General features: G+C 32.8%; 1 protein-coding gene across 1 annotated transcript; it reads right to left on the bottom strand.

Moving 5' to 3' along the window:
- Window positions 1-389: 389 nt before the first annotated feature.
- LOC107450589 (sialin) lies at window positions 390-18286 on the bottom strand. Its single transcript, XM_087160354.1, has 8 exons — window positions 18059-18286; window positions 15630-15813; window positions 14122-14252; window positions 11628-11777; window positions 9523-9655; window positions 6566-6721; window positions 3180-3265; window positions 390-686 (listed from the first exon to the last, which is right to left on the bottom strand). The coding sequence occupies exons 1-8, from the start codon at window positions 18263-18265 to the stop codon at window positions 489-491; spliced, it is 1245 nt and encodes a 414-aa protein (XP_087016480.1). The 5' UTR covers window positions 18266-18286; the 3' UTR covers window positions 390-488.
- Between the last annotated feature and the right edge of the window lie 2525 nt (window positions 18287-20811).

Genomic DNA, 20811 nt, shown 5'->3' with positions numbered 1-20811 from the left:
ACATGGAACTGTTCAAGTGGGACACGTTGGACCATCCGTTCTACAGTCTGGACATGTCACCTTGCGATTTCCATGTGTTTGGTTCACTGAAGAAACACCTGAAAGAGAAGCTCTTCAGCTCGGACGACGTACTCAAGGATGCTGTGAAGGACTGGGTCTCGTCACAGCCGCAGGAATTCTGGGAAAAGGAATCCTGCGGCTTGTTCATCAGTGGGATCGTTGTGCTCAGGCCTATGGTGTATATTTTAAATGAGGTCTACATTTGTACCCACCGTGTCGTTTCGTACCTTTTCCTTTGATCTCCCCTTGTAAATAATGAAAAAAGTCTTGTCAATGAAAACAAACCTAAACGTACTGTTTTTAGCAAAAACTATGCAAATAATAGAGTTTTTAATACAGCAATTTATTGAGAATCGTTGTATCGTTTTTGAAAGTATTATTTAAAGTTTTTTCCATTGCAGTTTCTTATTTTGCAGATTATTTGTCTTTTATGTTGTTGTTCCAGAGGGCTGATTGGGTGATCCCAGCGGAGATGATGTCGGAGAAATGGATTCGCTTCTGACCTCTTCTCTAGGCAGATGCCACATCTGTTTGTCGGCAGAGGAAAAAATCAGGTAGAAAGCACTGCTGATCAGAAGCATAACAATGTTGATTATGAAAACATAGCCCCACTGATGCATAGTATTCTGAAAACATTTGAGATAACATTAGAGAAACCATTCGAGAAAACTAATAGGAAATCAGTTTTGCTTTACATAAATAAAAAAGTTTAAATTTAAAGCATAGAAAAGTTTCAAATTTTGACTTTACTTTTCAAAATATCAAAATGCAATCAAACTATTGCAGGATAACTTAGGATTACGCAACAAGGAAAGTAATCCTGTCATGATTTGTCCGCATTTTAGCATTTTGAAAAATAATTTAAGCATTTCAGTCTTCACGGTTTACTCTGGATTTACCTAAATTCCTTTTTTTCCATCCAATTCTTTAAATCCTGAATTTCCAATGTAGGTAAAAAAAAAATTCTCCAGAAGTACAGCGTCCTCAGAACCAATTTCGTTTCAATTTTTTATATTGAAGTGATATAAAAAAATGGCTTAATGCATGATAAACTAAGTGGTACAGTAAATATTAATTAGTGCTGTTAGTCAGCATTTCATATCAAAAAATGTCAACTCCTTATAGTTCTAGATCTAGTCAAAGAAGACTAAACCATTAACGAGTAATGGAAGATAATCTTTTAGGTCTCCTGTACAAATGAAAAAAAAACTGAAACAATTATCTTACCGCAATATATCGCTGGTTCAAAACTGAAACGACGTTTCTGCACTCACTTCTCATTGAAATAACATGAGAAGTTAGTGCAGAAGTGTCGTTTTAGTTTTGAACCAGCGATATGTTTTTGAAATAAGAAACTGTTTCGATAAACGTGACACCGAGTGCTAGCAGATTAAACAGGCGTTAAATTGAGAATTTAAAAAAGAGAATTCATAAGGATTTGATCAGATTATGACGATGATTTCTTCCACTTAACCCTTTTGAAGGCCGTGGTAAGTATACTTACCACCACGTTTTACTACTTTTAATTTAGGTTTCCATTTTTCAATAACTTCAGCTTTCCTGAAGTGAGTTTGAATAAAATTGGTAACCATTTGTCACTTTTATAAAACGTATAAAAGTTATAAAATACATAATTCCTTTTGAAGTTTGTAGCATTTAAGGAATTTATTTCATAAATAAAGAAAAATAAAAGTCAGTAAGCTCCTAATAAGTCATGTTAAATATATTTACAACAAAAAAAATGGTATTTTTATAAACTAAATGAGTTTTTTTATATCAATTACTGTTCTTAAAACAATTTCAATTCCAAAAATACATTAATTTACCTTTACTAGAAATAAAGGACCCGTTAAAGGGTTAACTGTGGTGTGATTTTCTGATTGTCCAAACTATCCCCAATATATCAACTCTTCACCGCTGAACTAAAAACATTATTTCAAATGTGAATTTCTATTTGCGGATGCTATGAATTCCATTCGTTCATATTCTATGAATAAATAAGTGAAGTATTCCCGCGAATACCCGTTGTGGGCCAAGAGGGTAATGGAGAAGAAGGCTCATCAATTTTATGGCCTACAGTCTCATTTTAGCAATGTGTTTAGCATTGTGCGCAACTCTTTCACTCATATTCAAAGAATATATGGTTGTTTTTCTGCTTAAATTGAATTTTTGTCTTTTTTCAACACATTTCAGTGCAATCAAGTGCGCTATTATAAACTAGAGATCTATAGAAAGATTAAATTTCTTAATTCGCTTTCATATTTTTTAGTGTTTTTAGCTACTGTTTAAGACTAAAACTGTTGCCTTTGTTGTTTCATCTGACACTTGAAAAATCCAAGTTCATCAGCCATTGGCCTTTTGCGAATTAAGAAGATGCGCCTTTCGCTTGACAAGATAATACCGCGAGGGTGAAAGTACGCCGTGGCTCACAACCCTACCAGTAGATGGCAGCAACACTCATTCATGAAGACGCTTACTCAATTTCGACTTAGATCTGATGGGGAAGGAAATTTTTTCCAGATCCGTATACCTATGGTACTCCTCAGCGGACCACAGGACTTGCACATTTTACGATCGTGTGATCTTAATGGAGTCGGAGAGTCCTGGAGTCAGATTGACTCTAGGCCTTTCTGAACCTGAGTCCAATTCTTTAACCATTAGGATACCACGACCTCAGAGTAAAACTAAAAATATTTGTGTATTAACAGCGACAAGTGCTGTAACATTCTAAAGATAACAATGTTGTAAAATATTTGGAAAAAAAATAAAGGCATGGAATGATCCTTAAAAAAATTCAGATTTTTCAAAAGGAAATTTCATTTCAGTTCCTGAAATTCCTTTGATTTCATCCTACGTTATTCGGGTATATCTTTATTCTTAGTCACCTGTGCAAACTATGAAATTTCAATTTATATGAACTCTTTCATTTCGTTATTTTTCCATCGCTTATCCTCGGATTTCACAAATATAAAAGAAACATTTTTACCTCAAATTAAAAATATTGCTTTTTTTTCTGTTATTAAAGATTTTGAAATATTACTAATTAAGATATAGAGTACATGTTTCGTAAAATTTAGCAACTTGTCGATAAAAAAAATATATTTGTAAAATGAGCTTACCTCGGACTCAGTCAAAGATCCAACAACGGCTGATGTAATGAACCCTCCCAAGCATGATGCAGTATTCATTATCCCCATAATAGTACCTAATAAAAATAAATGACTTTATTGTAAACATTTATTATAAAATAGTTTTTTTAGCATTTAACTACACTGTTTTAAAATATAAAAAAATAGGATTAATTTCTAAAACGCAAAAGCATCAAAAACAATTCCTGAAAAGTGGAAACACCAAAAAAAGGCAAAGCTTGTATAGATTCTGAAACATGAAACAGCATTTATGGCCAATAAGGCATTTAAAATAACAGCAGAGATGCCAACTGCTCCGGACACGCCAAAATAATTAAAAAAAGCGGTAAACAACAACAATGTAAATTTTGCAAATATTTGTCTATTTTTGCTTGCTTTTCAAAAGGTATAGCATGATATAAGCAAGTGGTGAATTATATAAGCCTACGAATTTTTTAGAAATAGTTTTGGATAAAAATCTACTAAATTGAATTTATTAAACCAAGAATCACAATTGATAAACTACCACTTTAAAATATATATTTGCTGTCCGGAGCAAGTTGGCATCTCTGTAATAGGGTTAGTTTGAGACCCTCAAAAAAAACGAGAGACGAAACACTCAAAAGAATGAGACTGGCTCGAGGTCTAGTATGAGACACTCAAAAAAATAACAGCGATGCCAACTTACTTCGGACAGTGGAAAAATATTTTCGAGTGGTAGTTTTTTAATGTATGATTCTCGGTTTAATAAATTCGATTTATAGGGTTTTTACAAACTTCAACTTCTAAATAATTCAAAGGTTTAAGTTATACGCCCCTTTTCTGTCCTGAGAGTTATCACTCAATCAGTCTACTTAACACACTTGGAAAAATATACGAAAAAATCTACCACAGCAGAATAAAATCACTACTTACAGCCTTCCCCAACAAACAGTATGGATTCCTACAAAAGCTAGATGCCATCAAACAGTTACTCCGAGTAACAGACTATACTAGCAGAGCAATCATAAATAAAGAAACAATGTCATTCCTGATGATCGATATATCCAAAGTATTTGATAAAGTATGGCACACTGGCACAATGTATAAAATCATTCAGCTAAACTTTCCATCCGGCATAATCAATGCCTTATCCTGCTACCTTTCTAATAAAACATTTCAAGTGAAAATTAAAAACAAAAAAGACACCGATTATAATTGCATAACAGCCTATTACGCAGATCACACTAGTATTATTATTAAACCCAGAAACCTAAATCTTGCGTTTCGAAAACTACAGGACCATATATACAAAATAGAAGACTGGTGTTTAAATGGAAAACTGCAGTCAACGCTGGAAAATCACAAATATTAATCAAACAAAAAAGAAGAATTGAAATAGTTCCACAGCTTCAGCCAAAAATGCTCATTATCTCGATACCAACAGCCAAGAAAGCAAATTATCTTGGCCTTATAACCAATAGAAAACTCATCTGGAATGATCATATCAAAAGCACAATAAATAACGCAAATGCAGTAATAATAGCCCTACAATCATTGATATATAATCAGAATATGTCACTTAAACAAAAGAAGCTACTATATACAGCAATGATCCGCCTAATAGTCACCTACCTGGACAACAATACCTCAGCATCAACTGAAAAAATTAAACCAATGCCAAAACAAGATCCTTAGAAAAATAATCAGTGCTAGATGGTTCATCTGGAATTCCAATATACATGGAGACCTCAAAATACCAACTCTATATATACAAACTAAACGCATATTTTTTCGATAAAGCCATAGAATGTAAAATAGCAAATTTTAAGGAAATCTTTAAGTTTGAAAATTATAACAAAAATAAAACCTGCTGACCAATAACTGCACATTTCACCTCCGACGACTCATGACTATCAAAACAGATAACTGTATCAATCCTTCTGAAAAATAACGTTTCCTCATGCTGACACAACTCAGAACAACTTCAAACAAACATAGTTTAGTGCGAGCTGCTCATTTTATTTTTGATTCCTCTTTAGTTATTCAAGCAAAGTGCTTGAAGCATTCACAGAAGCTAACCCACTGCCTGCTTACCTCAATTTTCAACCAAAATAGTGCGAAAGTTCCACGATGAATGGGATAGGGGCCGCTTTGCGGCCCAGGTGTCCTGTGAAATTAAAACATTAGGACAAGGACTTCAATTGTTTGTCAATGTTATTACATGTTTGTACTATCCCTGTTCTGCGCTGTCCTTTCTAAGGTGTAAAAATCTATTTAATGTAACTCATTGTGTTATAAGCAACGTAAATAGTTTTGCAACAATATTATTTACGACATACTCAAACTCTTTTACAATGGAGGTCGGGCAAAATATTTTTTCCCGTGGTAGTGTGCTAAAGTAAGAATTTTGAACCAATAGAAATATTTTAAAGCGTTTAAGAGTACTGACGTACAGAAACATTAACTATCCTGGCATTTTATGTATCAGTATAAATAATTTCTGTGTACTGGTGACCAAAATTCTTTTTTTATTAAAACAATAAATTAACTTGGCTAGCGCAAAAAATTTTTTTTTGTGCTAGAGAAGATAATTTATCGTAAGAATATTTTAAATACATGTCAAAATAAAGATATACTAACATATTTTTTTAAACTATGATAATTGTGTCGTTGTTTGAAGGTATATATATGTTACCGCGTATAACCGCAATCTAGAATATGTCAACTTTCACCGGTAAAGGTCAACAATCACATACTCGCTTTGATTAATGATTAAAAACTTTGTTTTGTTCGATTTGATGTTAATTTTTATTTTAATTTCCGATAAGGATAGGTTATGAAAAACGCAAGTTCTGAGAATACCAGACAATAACGCTTATATAGCGCCGGAAAATAACATTCATTTTCAACAAAAAAAAATCATCCGTGTAAGGAATACTCGGCAAGTGTGTGACGGACAGCGACACTTAACTTTCACAACTTCGGCGAAAGGGATACCGGACAAGTGTATCAGGCTTTGATAACTCTTAAAAAAACTCGCTATGTTTTAATTTTTTTTTAAAATTTTACTTAGAATGTTTTAAATTTCTAGCATATTTTATATGGCTACCATTAGACTGTTTTTTATACATTAAAAAATACCAAACTACATTTTTACTTGTAATTAGAGTGTTAGAAATAAATATGTAAAAGGGACACGTATGATAAATAAAATATATATATAAAAATAAAGTACTGTTCAATGACGTTATAGTAAAGCGTTGTGGTTTATAAATAAATTACAAAATTTTCTTTTAAAAAAATAATTAAAATTATATTAAACCAAAGCCATTTGCTTTGATAACTATTAAAAAAACTATTATTTTAGAATGTTTAAAACTTATTCTTTTTCTCACCCGCATACTCCGGTGACAAATCCATGACATTTATAAGGTAGCCACTGTAGCAGAATCCAGAAATGGCCATTACCAAAGCAAACAGTACTATGTGAGGCACAACATTACATCCAGAAATCATCACTAAAGTTAAGCCAATGGAAGATCCCACAGCAGCTGAATTGAAGAAAGGGAAGTACAATTTCTAAATGATACCTGCTGTCAACTACTACGTTTGTCAACTACTACGTGCCTGTCAACTACTACGTTTTTTGCCAAATATTTTATTCAGTGGTAGACATTTATAAATCAAAGCTTTCAAAATGTTTGGTTATTTTACCAACATTTTAAAAGCGTCAAAACGAGAGAGCTGGAACAAAGTGGCGTTACATATTAATTTTTATTCAAAAGTTTATATGAGACACAACTTTAATGCAGCGCTTAAGTGATCGCACTTTTAAAATATTTGCAAAATTGCCAAAAAAATCTGAAAGCTTTAAATTTTAGTTATCTGCCACTCTTAATTATCTCTCACCATATATTTTGAAAAAAGCATAGTAGTTGGCAGTTCTGTATTTTCATACCTATACATGCCAGCCAACTACAATGTTTATAGCAAAATATTATATTTAGAAACCAAACCCTTCAGAATTTTTGGTAATTTTGTCAACATTTAAAAATCCTCACCGCGAGCAAGCAGGATCATATTAGTGTTGTATATGAACTTTTAAATCATTTTTGGGTGGTGGTGTGGAAAATTAGCTTAAATAAATAAAAAACAATACATTAAAACATAAATTTAATTATCACTAGGATAAATTTTTACATAAAGCGTTGAAAGTAGGCAGGCCTGCATGCGAATTAAGTATGTTTCAAAACCAAAACTGACCCATTAATTCGTAGCGTCCTTTCAAAAGAACGGTTCAACTTTTCCAAAGAAAAAAATTTTTTTGGACGGAATAATTCGGTCTACCATAATACTTTAAAAACATCAACTTTAATATTTGAATTATAAATCATTTTCAAGACTAAAGAGATAAGAAGAAATATCTTATCAGTAAAAGCAAATAAATGTTGATATTTTTGTGGTCAAGAATTAATGCGTCAAAACCTAACATATAGTGCACATAGCTCTAAATAATGAAATCATCTATTTGGGGGACCGAAAAGTAATGTCCTTTCAGTGCATTTGATATTTCTTATCAAGAGATTATTTTTAATCAATAGTTTATTCACCCTCGTTAGCAACAACCTTTCAATGCCGGATCGAAAATGAATAGAAATGGATCGAAAAAATAACTGACGAATGAAATGACTTTAAGTCTAACGAATATCTTATGCTCCGAAACGACATAACTTTCCTGACCCCTAAATATGTTAACTCTTTGCACTCCGATGAACCCACTGAGTCACCATCGACAGTCATCACTTTTGAATTAAGAAATTTATAACTTAATAATTAGTAAGCACATTATTTTAAGAGTTTCAACAATTTATAATAATACTACATTGTGTACTTTAAATGCTATAGAGTTGATATTAGATTCAACAGCAATAGAAAGTACTCGATGTGCACAGGGTTAACCCCTTGTACAACACAAATATCCTATTTTGTGGAGAATGGTAAAGTGCGCAAAATAAAAACTGACCACTCTGAATAATTTTAAAAATACGACTTATTTACAACTCGATTTCTCAGGAACTAAACTAACGATTTCGCTCAAATCTTGTATTTTGCCATTTACCACATTGCTGACCGGTCACGAGTTAACTCGTGTTTACGTGGCCAAGCGTTGGTGACCGGTCACGAGTTAACTCGTGTTTTCATTAGCAGTGATCTCGCGGTGACTATTTAAAAAAGTGGGCGTAATTTTCATAACTTTTCAAGTTTTACCATTTAATTATCTACCACTTTATTATAACTTTACGAAACTTGATATACTTGCAAAACTTGTGCACGGCCGGGTCGTCGTATCAGCAGAGGCATACAAACTGTATATAATTGTAAATACTTGTAAATAATGTTTATTTTCTATTCAATTTTTTCCCAGACTTGTACTTACCTGTACTTAAATATTTTTAATCTCATTATTACTGTTATTCAATTGTTCATATCCTTAATTTTAATTGTAATAATCATGATTTGAGCTGCCCGCGCAGATATCTCAAGCCGCCAACTGCCTTGTACTCCTCCTTTTATCTTTCTTCAATGCCATTAATACCAGTCGCTCTAGAGCACAACTACAGATGAAGAGGTCAAGTGCCCGCTAGCGCGGGATGGCACCTCAACAAATCCAGATCGTCGTCGTCGATGTTATACTTCGTATCCTACGGCATTAGAAGCTTTTAAAATTTATTTATATTGTTTTACTACCACATACGCTTTCAGAACAATATCCGGGCACATAATAGTGAGAAAAGTTGCCGATCAGCAATGTCTTAAAAAAGAAATCTTTTAACATGATGTAAAAATTTATTTACCTTACAAGTATTTTCGACTGAAATAGAATAAAATAATCAGGAAAATTAATGTTTACTGAAAGTTTCATTTTGTATGGAATTATCTTTGGATAAACGAATGGTGAACTGCGCAAGAATTTTGGAGAATATGGTGAAATGCGCAAAAACTAAAAGTAACGTTTAGAGGTCCAAATTTTAGATCGCTCTCTTAATTTAACTATTGGGACCATGTTTCACAGATTGCGGTGTATTTTGGGTTCAGAAATCGCAAATTCGTAGTTTAAAGATACGTTTATTTAAAGAAAGTACATTTTTATGTCTGATTTCATAACTTAAAATAACATCTGCACTAATTAATTTGCATATTTGAGGTCACCCCTACGAATCATTAATATTGAGTTGAACGTGAAGACACAATCATTAGCTCACAACTTATTTAAGCTGAAGTGTTTATTTTTTTCTGCACTGCACATATATAAAATAAGTCAATAACAGTTCATGTACTAACGTAAACATACCTACTGTGTTGAAAAAACGTCGTGCGAATATAACTGTTACAAGGTTCCTTCTGAGAATTACATCCGATATGTAACCACTAAACACACCTGTCATTGCTTCCAGTAAATATGGGAATGAGGACAGCAAGCCGTTCTGCAAAACACAATCGTTATTATTGGAATCGATAAAAAGTAATTAAATGTCCATACGCAACAGTATTTCACTCAATTATACATTTTGTGTTAAACGTTTTGATAACTGTGTTATTAAACTTGAGCGTGAAGCAAAATTGAGATTTCATACATTTAAGTGATGTTGCTAAATACATTTTATATCTATGAATCATCCCGATCAAGAAATCATGCTGTTTAAGGACACTACAATTGTAAGTGTTATATAAAAAGTATATCGAAAAATTCCGCTCGAAGTAATAAATCATGAAAAGAAATATATACTTATATATATAAGAAACGAGAGAAGTGGTAGAAACTGACCCTTTAATGTATATATCAGATACACTTTAGTCAGGGCTGAAAGCGGGACGGAAAAGAGAAAATACTGGTAGAAGAACTATTTCAATATTGGATAATATTCGGGAGGAGTTAATCTATTCTCAACAATAACAATTCACTGTAAGGAAATTTTTCACGGCGAAGAAGAAATTCAATATAAAAATTGCATCCGTTAAAAACAATTGGTAGTTTTGGATTTTCATTATTCCCGGAAAAAAACTAAAAAATGAAATTTATTTGTTACCAGTTTTTACTCTTTTCCGTTCTCAATATATATAGGCTTTCAGCCCTGACTGTAGTTAAGTCTGTCTAATACTTCCATTAAAAGTTTCAATATGCATGCACATGCTTTTTTTTCGCAATTGTATATAGAAATGGTTATCTACTCGCATTAATAAAAAAATATTTTCTAGCGGTAATGAAATTAAAGATACTTTTAGTGTTTTTCTTTATTTTAAGTAGTTTTTCTGCCACTATATATGGAAAATTCAAAGTATCATATTAAATGCAATTTTTTTGCGCTTAGTTTCTTCGCGACTCTTTTAAAAAGTAAGTGTAATTATCCTTATATTACAAGTTTTACTATTCAATTCGCTGCTCAAGAAACTTTTAGTAGAATTGATTCAAACTTTGCAGAAAGCAAAGGCAGTTGAAGCGGAGCAGTTGATACATTTGTGTATATGATGCGCCCTTTTAATCTAGAACGTTACCATTGAATTTAAGGGAATTAAAGTACCCTGCCAGTTTTATTTTACTAATAAAGCAACCTGTCACATAATTGTAAAATAAGGTGTGCAGTTTCAAGAACAGGACTTTCCGGTGGACCTAATTAATCTAATCCAGGTGTTTCCAACTTATATGAGGCCGAGGGCCACAATTAAAAACACCAGTCAAATGGTGGCCCGCAACTTTGTCAAAACTTTGCATAGGACCCTTTTATATTTGAAGGAACGTTAAATATTACTGTCAGATTTTTAACAAGCTGTTCAAAACAAAAGTATTGAATTACAAGTAATAATAATCATTTTCTTGAATGCAAAACCTGAGAAATAAAATATTTTGCACCGTTGGTATGTTAAGTTCCACAGAAACGAAGAAATTAGTTTTTTTAACGGAAGAAAAGTATTTTAAGCCCAAATAGATTTTTTACAAAAATTGTCAGCAAAAAATGAAGACTTATATATTTTAGTTCGCGGGCCACAAAGAAAAGCTTCGTGGGCCGGATGCGGCCCGCAGGCAGCCAGTTGGTACCCACTGATCTAATCAATCAATCAATCTAATTAATTATGCAATCAATCTAATCAATCCGGTAGATCATGTCAACTTCTCTCCACGCATGAATTCTCGATAGAGGAATGAGGAAATAAATAATTACAGTTATTGATTTTTTATTTTTATTTTGACAGATTTTACTGACTGTACAAGTCATACGGATCTTGATACCTGCTTCAAATATGGTCTTTGCCCATTCATCATGTCCTCAGCGGTCATCATAAATTGCATCAAAAGTAGAAGTAATTTTATAGTTGGTAGTATAATATGCATAAAATTACTATTGTCAACTTCGACTCAAAATCTTGATGGAATATTTTTAATCAAACAATTTTACTTACCGACTCGAGATCAAAATGTAAAATATCGTAAAAGAACTGGGGTAGATGATTGAGAAGCGTATAGTAGCACCAATCAATTCCAATTTGCGCAATCACAACTGCCCACAAAGGTCTTGACTTGAGGGCTCTTTTCCAAGGAAAGGATGGTAGCTGTGAAAGATATAAGAATAACAAACTTACAAGCATATTTTGATTTTAAATAATTTTTCAAGAAACTACATGTAAATGAATCAAAATATCTTGCGATACGTCTCTATGTTCCAGCTTTCTCACTGCGAGGCTTTTAAAACGTTGGTATGTTTGTCAAAATATCTTGCAGTTTTAGCTTTTATAGGTCTATCAATTTATAAGACATTTCGTAAAGAGCGTAGTAGTTGGCAGCCCTGTATTTTGAGGATTTTATATAAATTTTAATGTTTTAATCCACGGAGTTTTTACCTGCTCGCAAAAATTAAAAATATTTTGATCACAGTCTTCAATTTGATTTCACAAACTCTGATTAACGCATTCACGCCGGGAAAAGAGAAAATACTGATAGAAGAACTATTTCAGTATTAGATAATATTCTGGAGGAGTTAATCTATTCTCAACAATAACAATTCACTGTAAGGAAATCTATCACGGCGAAGAAGCAATTCAATATAAAAATTGCATCAGTTAAAAACAATTGGTAGTTATGGATTTTTATTATTCCCGGAAAAAAAACTGAAAAATGAAATTTATTGTTACCAGTTTTTACTCCGGTGCCCTGCCAAGATGAGACATTCTAGTGTGACCCACCGGTGGGTCACCCCGGCGTGAACGTGTTGAACTAAATTGCGGAGCCAGCAAGGTTTGGCGCCTATGTATAGTAAGCATGGAAAGAAATTATGCTCACAAGTATTATGTAACTTCTCGAAAACCTGAATAGCGTTTCGATCCGTGCTCAGAGTTTGTTTTCATTATTTTACACGGTATTACGAGCAATCCTATTGCTATTAAATACCTCGCAGAATAAGTAACCAATTTTGGAATCAAACGAATTATCATTGGGATTTTTGAAGGATATCTTATCATACTTTTATTTGTTGAAGTGGTAGTTTCAATTTGTTTTAAATACCATTATTTTAAATAATTTAAAATTTTTTTCCTTTCTTTCAAAGTCATTACAATAAAAGAAAAATCGTCGCAAAACGCAAAAACTAAGATTAATGCAGAGATGCCAACTGCTCCGGACACGCCAGTTTAATTTTAAAAACGGTAAATAACTACAAACTAAAATATGCAAATATTTGATTAATTTTGCTTACTTTTTAACAGATTAAACATGACTTTGCTTTGATAAAGTGGTAAATATATAAGCTTACGGATTGCTTAGAAATAGTGGTAGATAACAATCTAATAAATTGAATTTATTAAACAAAGAATCATAATTAATAAACTACCACTCTATAATATTTATTCTCCGTCCGGAGCAAGTTGGCATCTCTGCTAATGTAACAACCGTAAACTAGAATTATTTTACTCAGTTTGAAACTTCTTGTACAAATTTCGTAAACTGCTCCATCAATTAGAGACAGAGAAATAATTTCTAGGCTTCTGTGATTTTCGGTTCAAAAATTGGAATTTCGTGATAATAATCAGTTTTGGGACTTTCTCTTTCAGCAAAATTTAAAGCATTGGTGTGCAACATTATTCTGACTTCCAAGGAAAAATTGCCCACAATATTTTAATTTAAAACTTTCAGTAAATTTAACTTCTAAAAAATATCTACGAAGGATAAAATAAGCGAAAATATACTATGGAACAATTGAAATTTTTTTAAATTTATTATAATTTAGTTTTATATATTTAAGACAAACTATATTTATTCAAGACACACGTAAAATCTCATTGCAAAATTTAGCGGATATCTGCGATTTACAGGACAATGAAAGTAAATATATAACCAGTGGTTCCTTGGGTTTTGGAAACAACGCCAATCAGAGAAATGCTTACGTTATCCAAAAGACAAGTGAACGACTGCTCTTTGTTCTTGTTTCTCTGATATTTTTGTTTCACAAATGTTTTAAATTTTACATTGCAATTCCTTAAAGAAATGCTTTCAAAAAAGTTCGCAGCCACGCTGTCTCTGGTGTGTTATTCTAAAGGTGCCAACTTTCTACTTTTTTTGAAAAAATTTCTTCCAGTGTTGGTTAAGTTTATGTTTTGATGTATAATTCTTTGTTTTGTAAGAAGACGCTGTTAAAATATTGGAATGTTTGCCAACATTTATGTATGTTAGCTTTTATTTGTCTACCGCTTTACAAGACGTTTAGAAGAAAGCGTAGTAGTTGCCAGCCCTGTATTTCAAGCAATTTTCATCAATTTTAATGTTTTAACGTTTCAATCCACAAAGTTTTTAAACGCTCGCAAAATATAACATTCCTACATCTCATTCTCGGAGCCGGCAAGGTTCGCACCCATGTATATTTGGTATAAAAAAATTATGAAGTTCACAAGTATTATGCAATACCTCTAAATCCTGATTAACGTTTTGATTGCTCGTTATATATTCTAATTCCTCTTCCGACATAAAAGGGTGTTCCTTAGGTGTATCTGTTACCAAGAAGATCCAGAGCAAGCAAAATAACAACCCAACCAATCCTGAAACACAAAACAAAGAAACAAAAATAAAGTTAAACTTGGGTGTTATATTTATGTTACTGTGAACGACTAAAACTGTAGGCTGTTGTTTTCCACCGGTGAATGTTGACAATCATAAAGTCGCTTTGGTAAATGTCCGAAACATATACTAGGTCTAGTTATGTTTCACTGCCCGGTATACCCTTCATCAATGTTGTTTTAAGGTTAAGTGCCACTGCCCGGTATGCCCTGCATCAATGTTTTTTAAGGTTAAGTGCCACTGCCCGGTATGCCCTTCATCAATGTTGTTTTAAGGTTTAGTGCCACTGTCCGGTATGCCCTTCATCAATGTTGTTTTAAGGTTAAGTGCCACTGCCCGGTATGCCCTTCATCAATGTTGTTTTAAGGTTAAGTGCCACTGCCCGGTATACCCTACATCAATATTTCTTAAGTTCAAGTGCCACTGCTCAGTATGCATTTAACCGGTACTTCGAGCACTGATGTTTCTCCTAATCTATCATCAGCAGATGTTAGAATATCGAATAAATATAATACCATAAATGAATAAATTACTTTCAAATCGTATATAACAAATATTTCGGACATTCACCGAAGTGACTATGTGAAAGTTGACATTCTCAAGATTTCGGTAATTCTCTTTAACACACACTCACTCTCTCACACACCCACACCCAAACACACACATATTGGCTGATCTCATAAATACGTAAAAAAAATATTTTATAATTTTATTTACGAAAATAAATTTTAAGATTTAAAATTGGCAATTTTCGTCTTTTCGTTTTTTAAATCTCTTTTCCTTAAAACTTTGACTAACCAGTTCAAAAATTGTTGTTAAGCTGCTTAGTTTTTCAGAATATTGCGTCATTGAGCACGCTGTTATGAAACTGGAAATACTTATTTTTAGTTTTCGAAAAAAAAAAAGGCTTTCTTCTGGAAGACAATTGATGTGAACACAACTGATTCAATTTTAAATTGATTTCAGAATGTTTTTGAGGATAAGTAATCAACCATCATATATGCGCGTTGATAAAAAAAAAAAAAAAAAAAAAAAAAAACATTTTTCTGAAAAATGTCAGATAATTTTTTTTCTTCTGGTTAATGCATTATTTTTCCAATATATCAGAGGTAAGAAATGTACAGCTTCTAGCTCTCATATTAGTTAATATTTAACTATATAGATTACGAGAATATGAAAATTGATAGAATTTAATAACGTACTGCCATCTATTGAGCATAAGATAAATTAAAATACTGCAGTGTAGCAGTTCTAGCAGTCTTTTATAGTCGGATATAAGAGCCTTTTTTGCACACTTTTCGGTTTGCTAATGTTCAACAATAGAAAAATAAAGAAAAAGAATAGATAAATTGATTTACCAGTCAAATAAAAGACAGAGGGCCAGCCTCCCAATATCTTCGAGTTGCATAGAAATCCAGTGACTATCATTGTTATGAAAATACCCACATTGATGCCACTCATAACGATGTTCTGCAAAAGGCTCTTTTCTGTATTTGGAAACCATAATCCCATGAGGTTAAATATTGCAGGAAAACAAACACCCTGCAAAATTTACACAATTTCTAGTATTTTCTATTTATTGCACATTTCACAATGTAAAGTTAATAATGGAATAAAGAAGGAAACAAAGAAACCAGAAAAAGAGTGTAGCAAATCACAGTTGGTTGTCAAAAATATGCATACCTACCAACTTTCACGCATTTGGCCTAAAATTTTATTTCTATACTTAAAGTGGTAGTAAAATGTGTGCTTTCTATATATTCCTTGCATTTATAAGCTTAATTTATAATCTTTATGACCACCACTATTTTTAAAAAATTTAGCATATATATTAGTGTGTAATACTGTTGAAGTAGTCTAGATGCCCGCTACACGGGCAGGTACTCTGCTACATCATATTACATACCTGCCAACTTTCACGCATTTGGCGTAAAATTTTATTTTTATATTTAAAGTGGTAGTAAATATAAACTACTTTTCCTATTATAAACTTATTTTTTAAATGATTTTGATCACCACTGTTCTTAAAAAAATTAATCATATAGATAATTAAGCGTTACTTTCAAGTGTGTCAGCTAAAGTTTTTTCAAATACAATACATTTTTTTGCTTACAATTAAAATTTTAATTCCATTTCGCTACCACTTTGAAAAATCATAATGGAAGGGATCAAAAGTTGGCAGGTATGCATATATCAAGTCAAGAAGTAGTCTGCCTTTTCATAAGTATATTTAGCCTAAAACTGTAGTTTAAATTTACTGTAACTGGGGAAAATATGAAAATTATAAAATCAGCTGATTTTTTTTAGAACAGTGAGAGGTAGAAAATGAGATTTTCCGTAAAACCGGAAAAAAAATAGTGATGGCAAATGTTTCAGGTGACTATTGGCAATTTTAGAGATTTTAATATCACTTTAATTGTAACTATTAAGCTGACTATTTTTGAAATTTAGATAGTTTAATTTTCGGTTAATTTTTAAGAAAAAGGATGTAAGTGCCGATTGTTTTGGCTTTTGTAAATAGTATTTTCTAGTGGTAGCGAAATTTTAAGTTACTTTTAGTTTAGTATTTTTCAGTATAAGTAATTTTTTTACCACTAAATATCAAAACTTATAAGTATGATATAAAATGCAACGTTAAAGCATCAAACTACTGGTTACTATATTAACGAATTTTACTATATAATTTGCTACCGCTTTATAAAAACTATTCCAGAAATTTGAACACTCCAGCCCGTCAATATGACTGGAGCGAGAGGGAAGGGGTAAATTATAAATGCATTTTCATTCATAGAAATAAGTGCTCTCGATATCTCAAAGCTGAATGGACTCTAAAAGATAGTAAGTTTTAGAGATAACAAGTTCAAGACTAACTATTCTCTAAAAGGTGAGTGAATTTCAAAAAATCCTGGTGATGAATATATTATTCAATTACATTAAAAAAATGCAGAGAAAGTGATTACAGATCTGATATCAGTGACTCCGTTTTGAATCTTATATCCGTTTAGAAATCTCGTGCAACAAAATAACAACAACAAGAACAACAACAAAATATAATCCCCAGTGGCATTTATTTGCCATAACAATCAACTAAGGACCATTCTGGTAGAATGATACCCGTCCTTCAGAGTTCTCTCTTATGTATAAATATTTAAATAATCGAAATAAACTTCTGAAGGATTATTTCGATTATTGAAATATCGAAGTAATCTTTCAGTTTAGTGTTTATTTACTTAATTTCGGAAGTTGATTTTCCCAATTGGTAGAGAAAATATAGTTTGTCTACGATAAGAACTCCTCCCGCCACAAAGTCTTAGCCGGTCTGCTGCTATGGAAGCAAGAATAGCGCATTTCCGGGAGCGTAGTTTCTCTTCACTCTGGGGCTAACACAATAGACAGAAGGAAAATATCCCTTTTCTCTCAAGAGCCATAATCTGTCCTAAGCAACGACCCCACACCCCCAATTGAAATAGTTATATCTTGTTACCATAGTCACCGCCACGGGTTCAGACAAATGGCTAGGGGAGTTCTAACTTCAGACAAACTATAGTTCCTTTCCTCTCCCCTACACTTTGCGTTTTTTGTTTTAATTATGTTAAGTGAACTTATATGGGATATGTTAAGTGAACTTATATGGGATATGTTAAGTGAACTTTATATGGGATTTGGTTAATTTATATTAGCTTTCTTAAGAATTCAAGGCAAATAAATAATAGGAAATAACGGTTCTGATTAACGGAAGGGATAGGGAATAACAGTTAGGAAAGTAACAGTTCTGATAGTACCTGACCTGCGCTGCACCCATCAGCATTCGGATCAATATGAGAAGATGGAAGCTGTTATAGGCTGAAAATGGAATGAGTAGTGTAAGTATGAGAGAGATCGTGAGTCCGATGAAAAAAACCCACTTTCCGCTAAATGTCTCAGAGAATCTGCCACCAGGTATCTGCATCAGACTGAATATGTAATAGAATGAACCCAGAACTTGAGCTTGCATTGAAGGCGGCCAATTGAATTCACCATCCTGAAACATATGTAGAAAACTAATAAGAAATATTTCCCTAGTGGAAAATAGGAGGAAATATAGGACGTGTAAGTAATAACTAAAGGAATGATTATGTGAGTTAATAATTTGTTAATACTACTGGGGGGACGGGGAAATTCTTGCTGCTTGAGATTTAAAAAAAAAAAAAAAAAAGATCTTAAATACTTTTGCATCGCTGCTTTCAAATCTGCAATCGGTGTTGCAAAATACAAGGAAATCAAGGGAAGAAAAAAAAAGGAAAACTCATTTTTCTAAGAAAAATTATAATGAAAAAACAATTAAAATCTTTAAATTCTTTAAAAAAATATTAAATTAAAAAGAAAAACTAAATTAAATTTTATATATATATATATATATATATATATATATATATATATATATATATATATATATATATATATATATATATATATATATATATATATATATATATATATAAGCACGAAAAATTCAATAAAAAAAATAAAATTTAACGGTTATGAGTTTTTTGCTGGCTGTACGGTTAAAAAAAACGTATACATAAAATATATTATTTTCGCTATAAAAGTGCTGTTCATTCACAGTATACGTACTTTTGCTCTTATATACACTGGATCGCTAATATTTTCGGGATGCCGGATGAGATTGGGGCATTCTTGTGTTTGTACATTGTTGTTGACTGCTGTATGATTTACCATAGCGACTATAGCTACACTCATGCTGCATCTTGCGGCAAACATGAAGCTCATTCCAAAAAAGCACATAGTAGTGAACAGATAACGCATTCCAGGAAGAGCTAGAAATGAACATACATTTATATTTCAAACATGAAGCTCATTTCAAAATTATACATAGTAGTGAGCAGATTCCAGGAAAAACTAGAGATGAAATAGAACATGCACTGAATTGACAAAAGTCATGGGATAGCAATTTGCAGATGGCAGTAGTATCGGGCACAAAATGTATATATGAGCCCATTTAAAGGATTCGTGTTCATGTTAGTCATCTGAGAAAATCAAGGACGCAATTATGACAGCAAGACGAGAATTAAAAGAGTTCAAGGAATGGAAGCTGGTGTTAGTCGCATTGGACATTTCATGTGGGAAATTGCGAGAGAATTCTAAATTAATAGATCTACAGTGTCAAGTGTTTGCCGAGAATACCTAATTTCAGACAAAACGTCTCACCATGGACAATGTAATAACCAAAAACCTGTACTTAATGACCGAGACCTTGGATGTATGCTCAGAATTCTCAGTGTTAACAAAAAAGTGAGCACTGCGAGAAATAACTGCAAGTATTAAAGCGGAGAGTGAAATGAACGTGTCCATTAGGACAGTGCGGTGAAATGAGGCAGTAAGGGCATATGACAGCAGAAGAACGACTCCAGTGTCGACTCGATCACGTCCAGTGAAATTCCAGGCTCGTTAATATTGATTAATATTGGTTGGACCCTAGACGACTGGAAAACTATAGCTTCGTTAGATGATTTATGATTTCAGCTGACCAGTGCTGATGAGAGAGTTTGAGTGTGACGCCGCCGCAGACCTATGTTGTCAACAAGGCACTGTGCGATCTAGTGGTGGTTTCATAACGGTGTGGGTTGCTTTTTCACGGTGTGGACTGGGTACCAGTCGCACCGGCACCGATCATTGACTGGAAATGGTTATGTTCACGGAGGTTATGTTCAATGGTACACGGAGACCTCTTGCATCAGTTAACCGACTTCATGTTCCAAACAACGATAGAAGTTTTGTGGATGACAATGAGTCATGTCAACGGGCCTTGATTGTCCGCGGATGGTTTGAAGAACATTCTGGACTATTCCAGCGATTGATTTAGCCACCTAGATCTCCCGAGATGAATACTGTAGAATATTTATGATAGGTAAATGAGAGGCCTGTTCGTGGCACCCACAACAATTCGCAATAGTGAGCGTCTATTGAGGCTGCATGGGTGAGTATTCTAGGAAGAGGCTTCCACCTTTTTAATGAGTTCCGGCCACGTCTAGTTCTTGCTCTTCATCAAGATATAAGAAGTCCGACACGATATTAAGAGGTATCCCATGACTTTCGTCACCTCAGTGTATACATTTAGATTTCACAAGCTCATTCCGAAAGTGCTCACAGTAGTGGACAGATAGCGAAAGGAAATGCTAGAGTTGAAATAGGACATAAATTTACATTTGAAACAGAGAGCTTTTTCCAAAAATTAGATATAGTAGTAAAAAGATTGCGAAAAAAGTGAATCAGTGGTTTAAAAATGTGTATCTTGGTATACTAAGGAGAATACTTTATTAAAAAGAATACTGTGGCTTACCAAATCAACAACATTCTGGATTGATACATTAAGCTAGAATTTATAACTCCATTATATTACCCCTAATACATGTAAATCAAAGTGTTTATAAAACATTACTCAAATTATCTACATTTACCAATGATATGAAATTTTGATAGTTATAGCGAATTTTTAATCTATATATATATTTCTCTTACACGGCACCAAAAAAAAGCCTC

The sequence above is a fragment of the Parasteatoda tepidariorum genome, chromosome 4, assembly GCF_982258835.1.
Source record: "Parasteatoda tepidariorum strain Cologne lab strain chromosome 4, Ptep-v5.0, whole genome shotgun sequence".
Lineage (NCBI taxonomy): Eukaryota > Metazoa > Arthropoda > Arachnida > Araneae > Theridiidae > Parasteatoda > Parasteatoda tepidariorum.
The sequence above is the reverse complement of the archived record's forward strand: the minus strand, read 5'-3'. Positions and strand labels throughout refer to the sequence as shown.

What these genes read in the sequence shown, in the direction of transcription:
- LOC107450589 (XM_087160354.1), bottom strand. Translation starts at nt 18,265, where the DNA reads ATGCAAGCTCAAGTTCTGGGTTCATTCTATTACATATTCAGTCTGATG. An exon ending in ACGTTAATCAGGATTTAGAG is followed by an intron (nt 11,778 to 14,121) that starts GTATTGCATAAT and finishes TATCTTTCACAG; the next exon opens with CTACCATCCTTTCCTTGGAA. An exon ending in TACATTTTGATCTCGAGTCG is followed by an intron (nt 9,656 to 11,627) that starts GTAAGTAAAATT and finishes TGTGTTTTGCAG; the next exon opens with AACGGCTTGCTGTCCTCATT.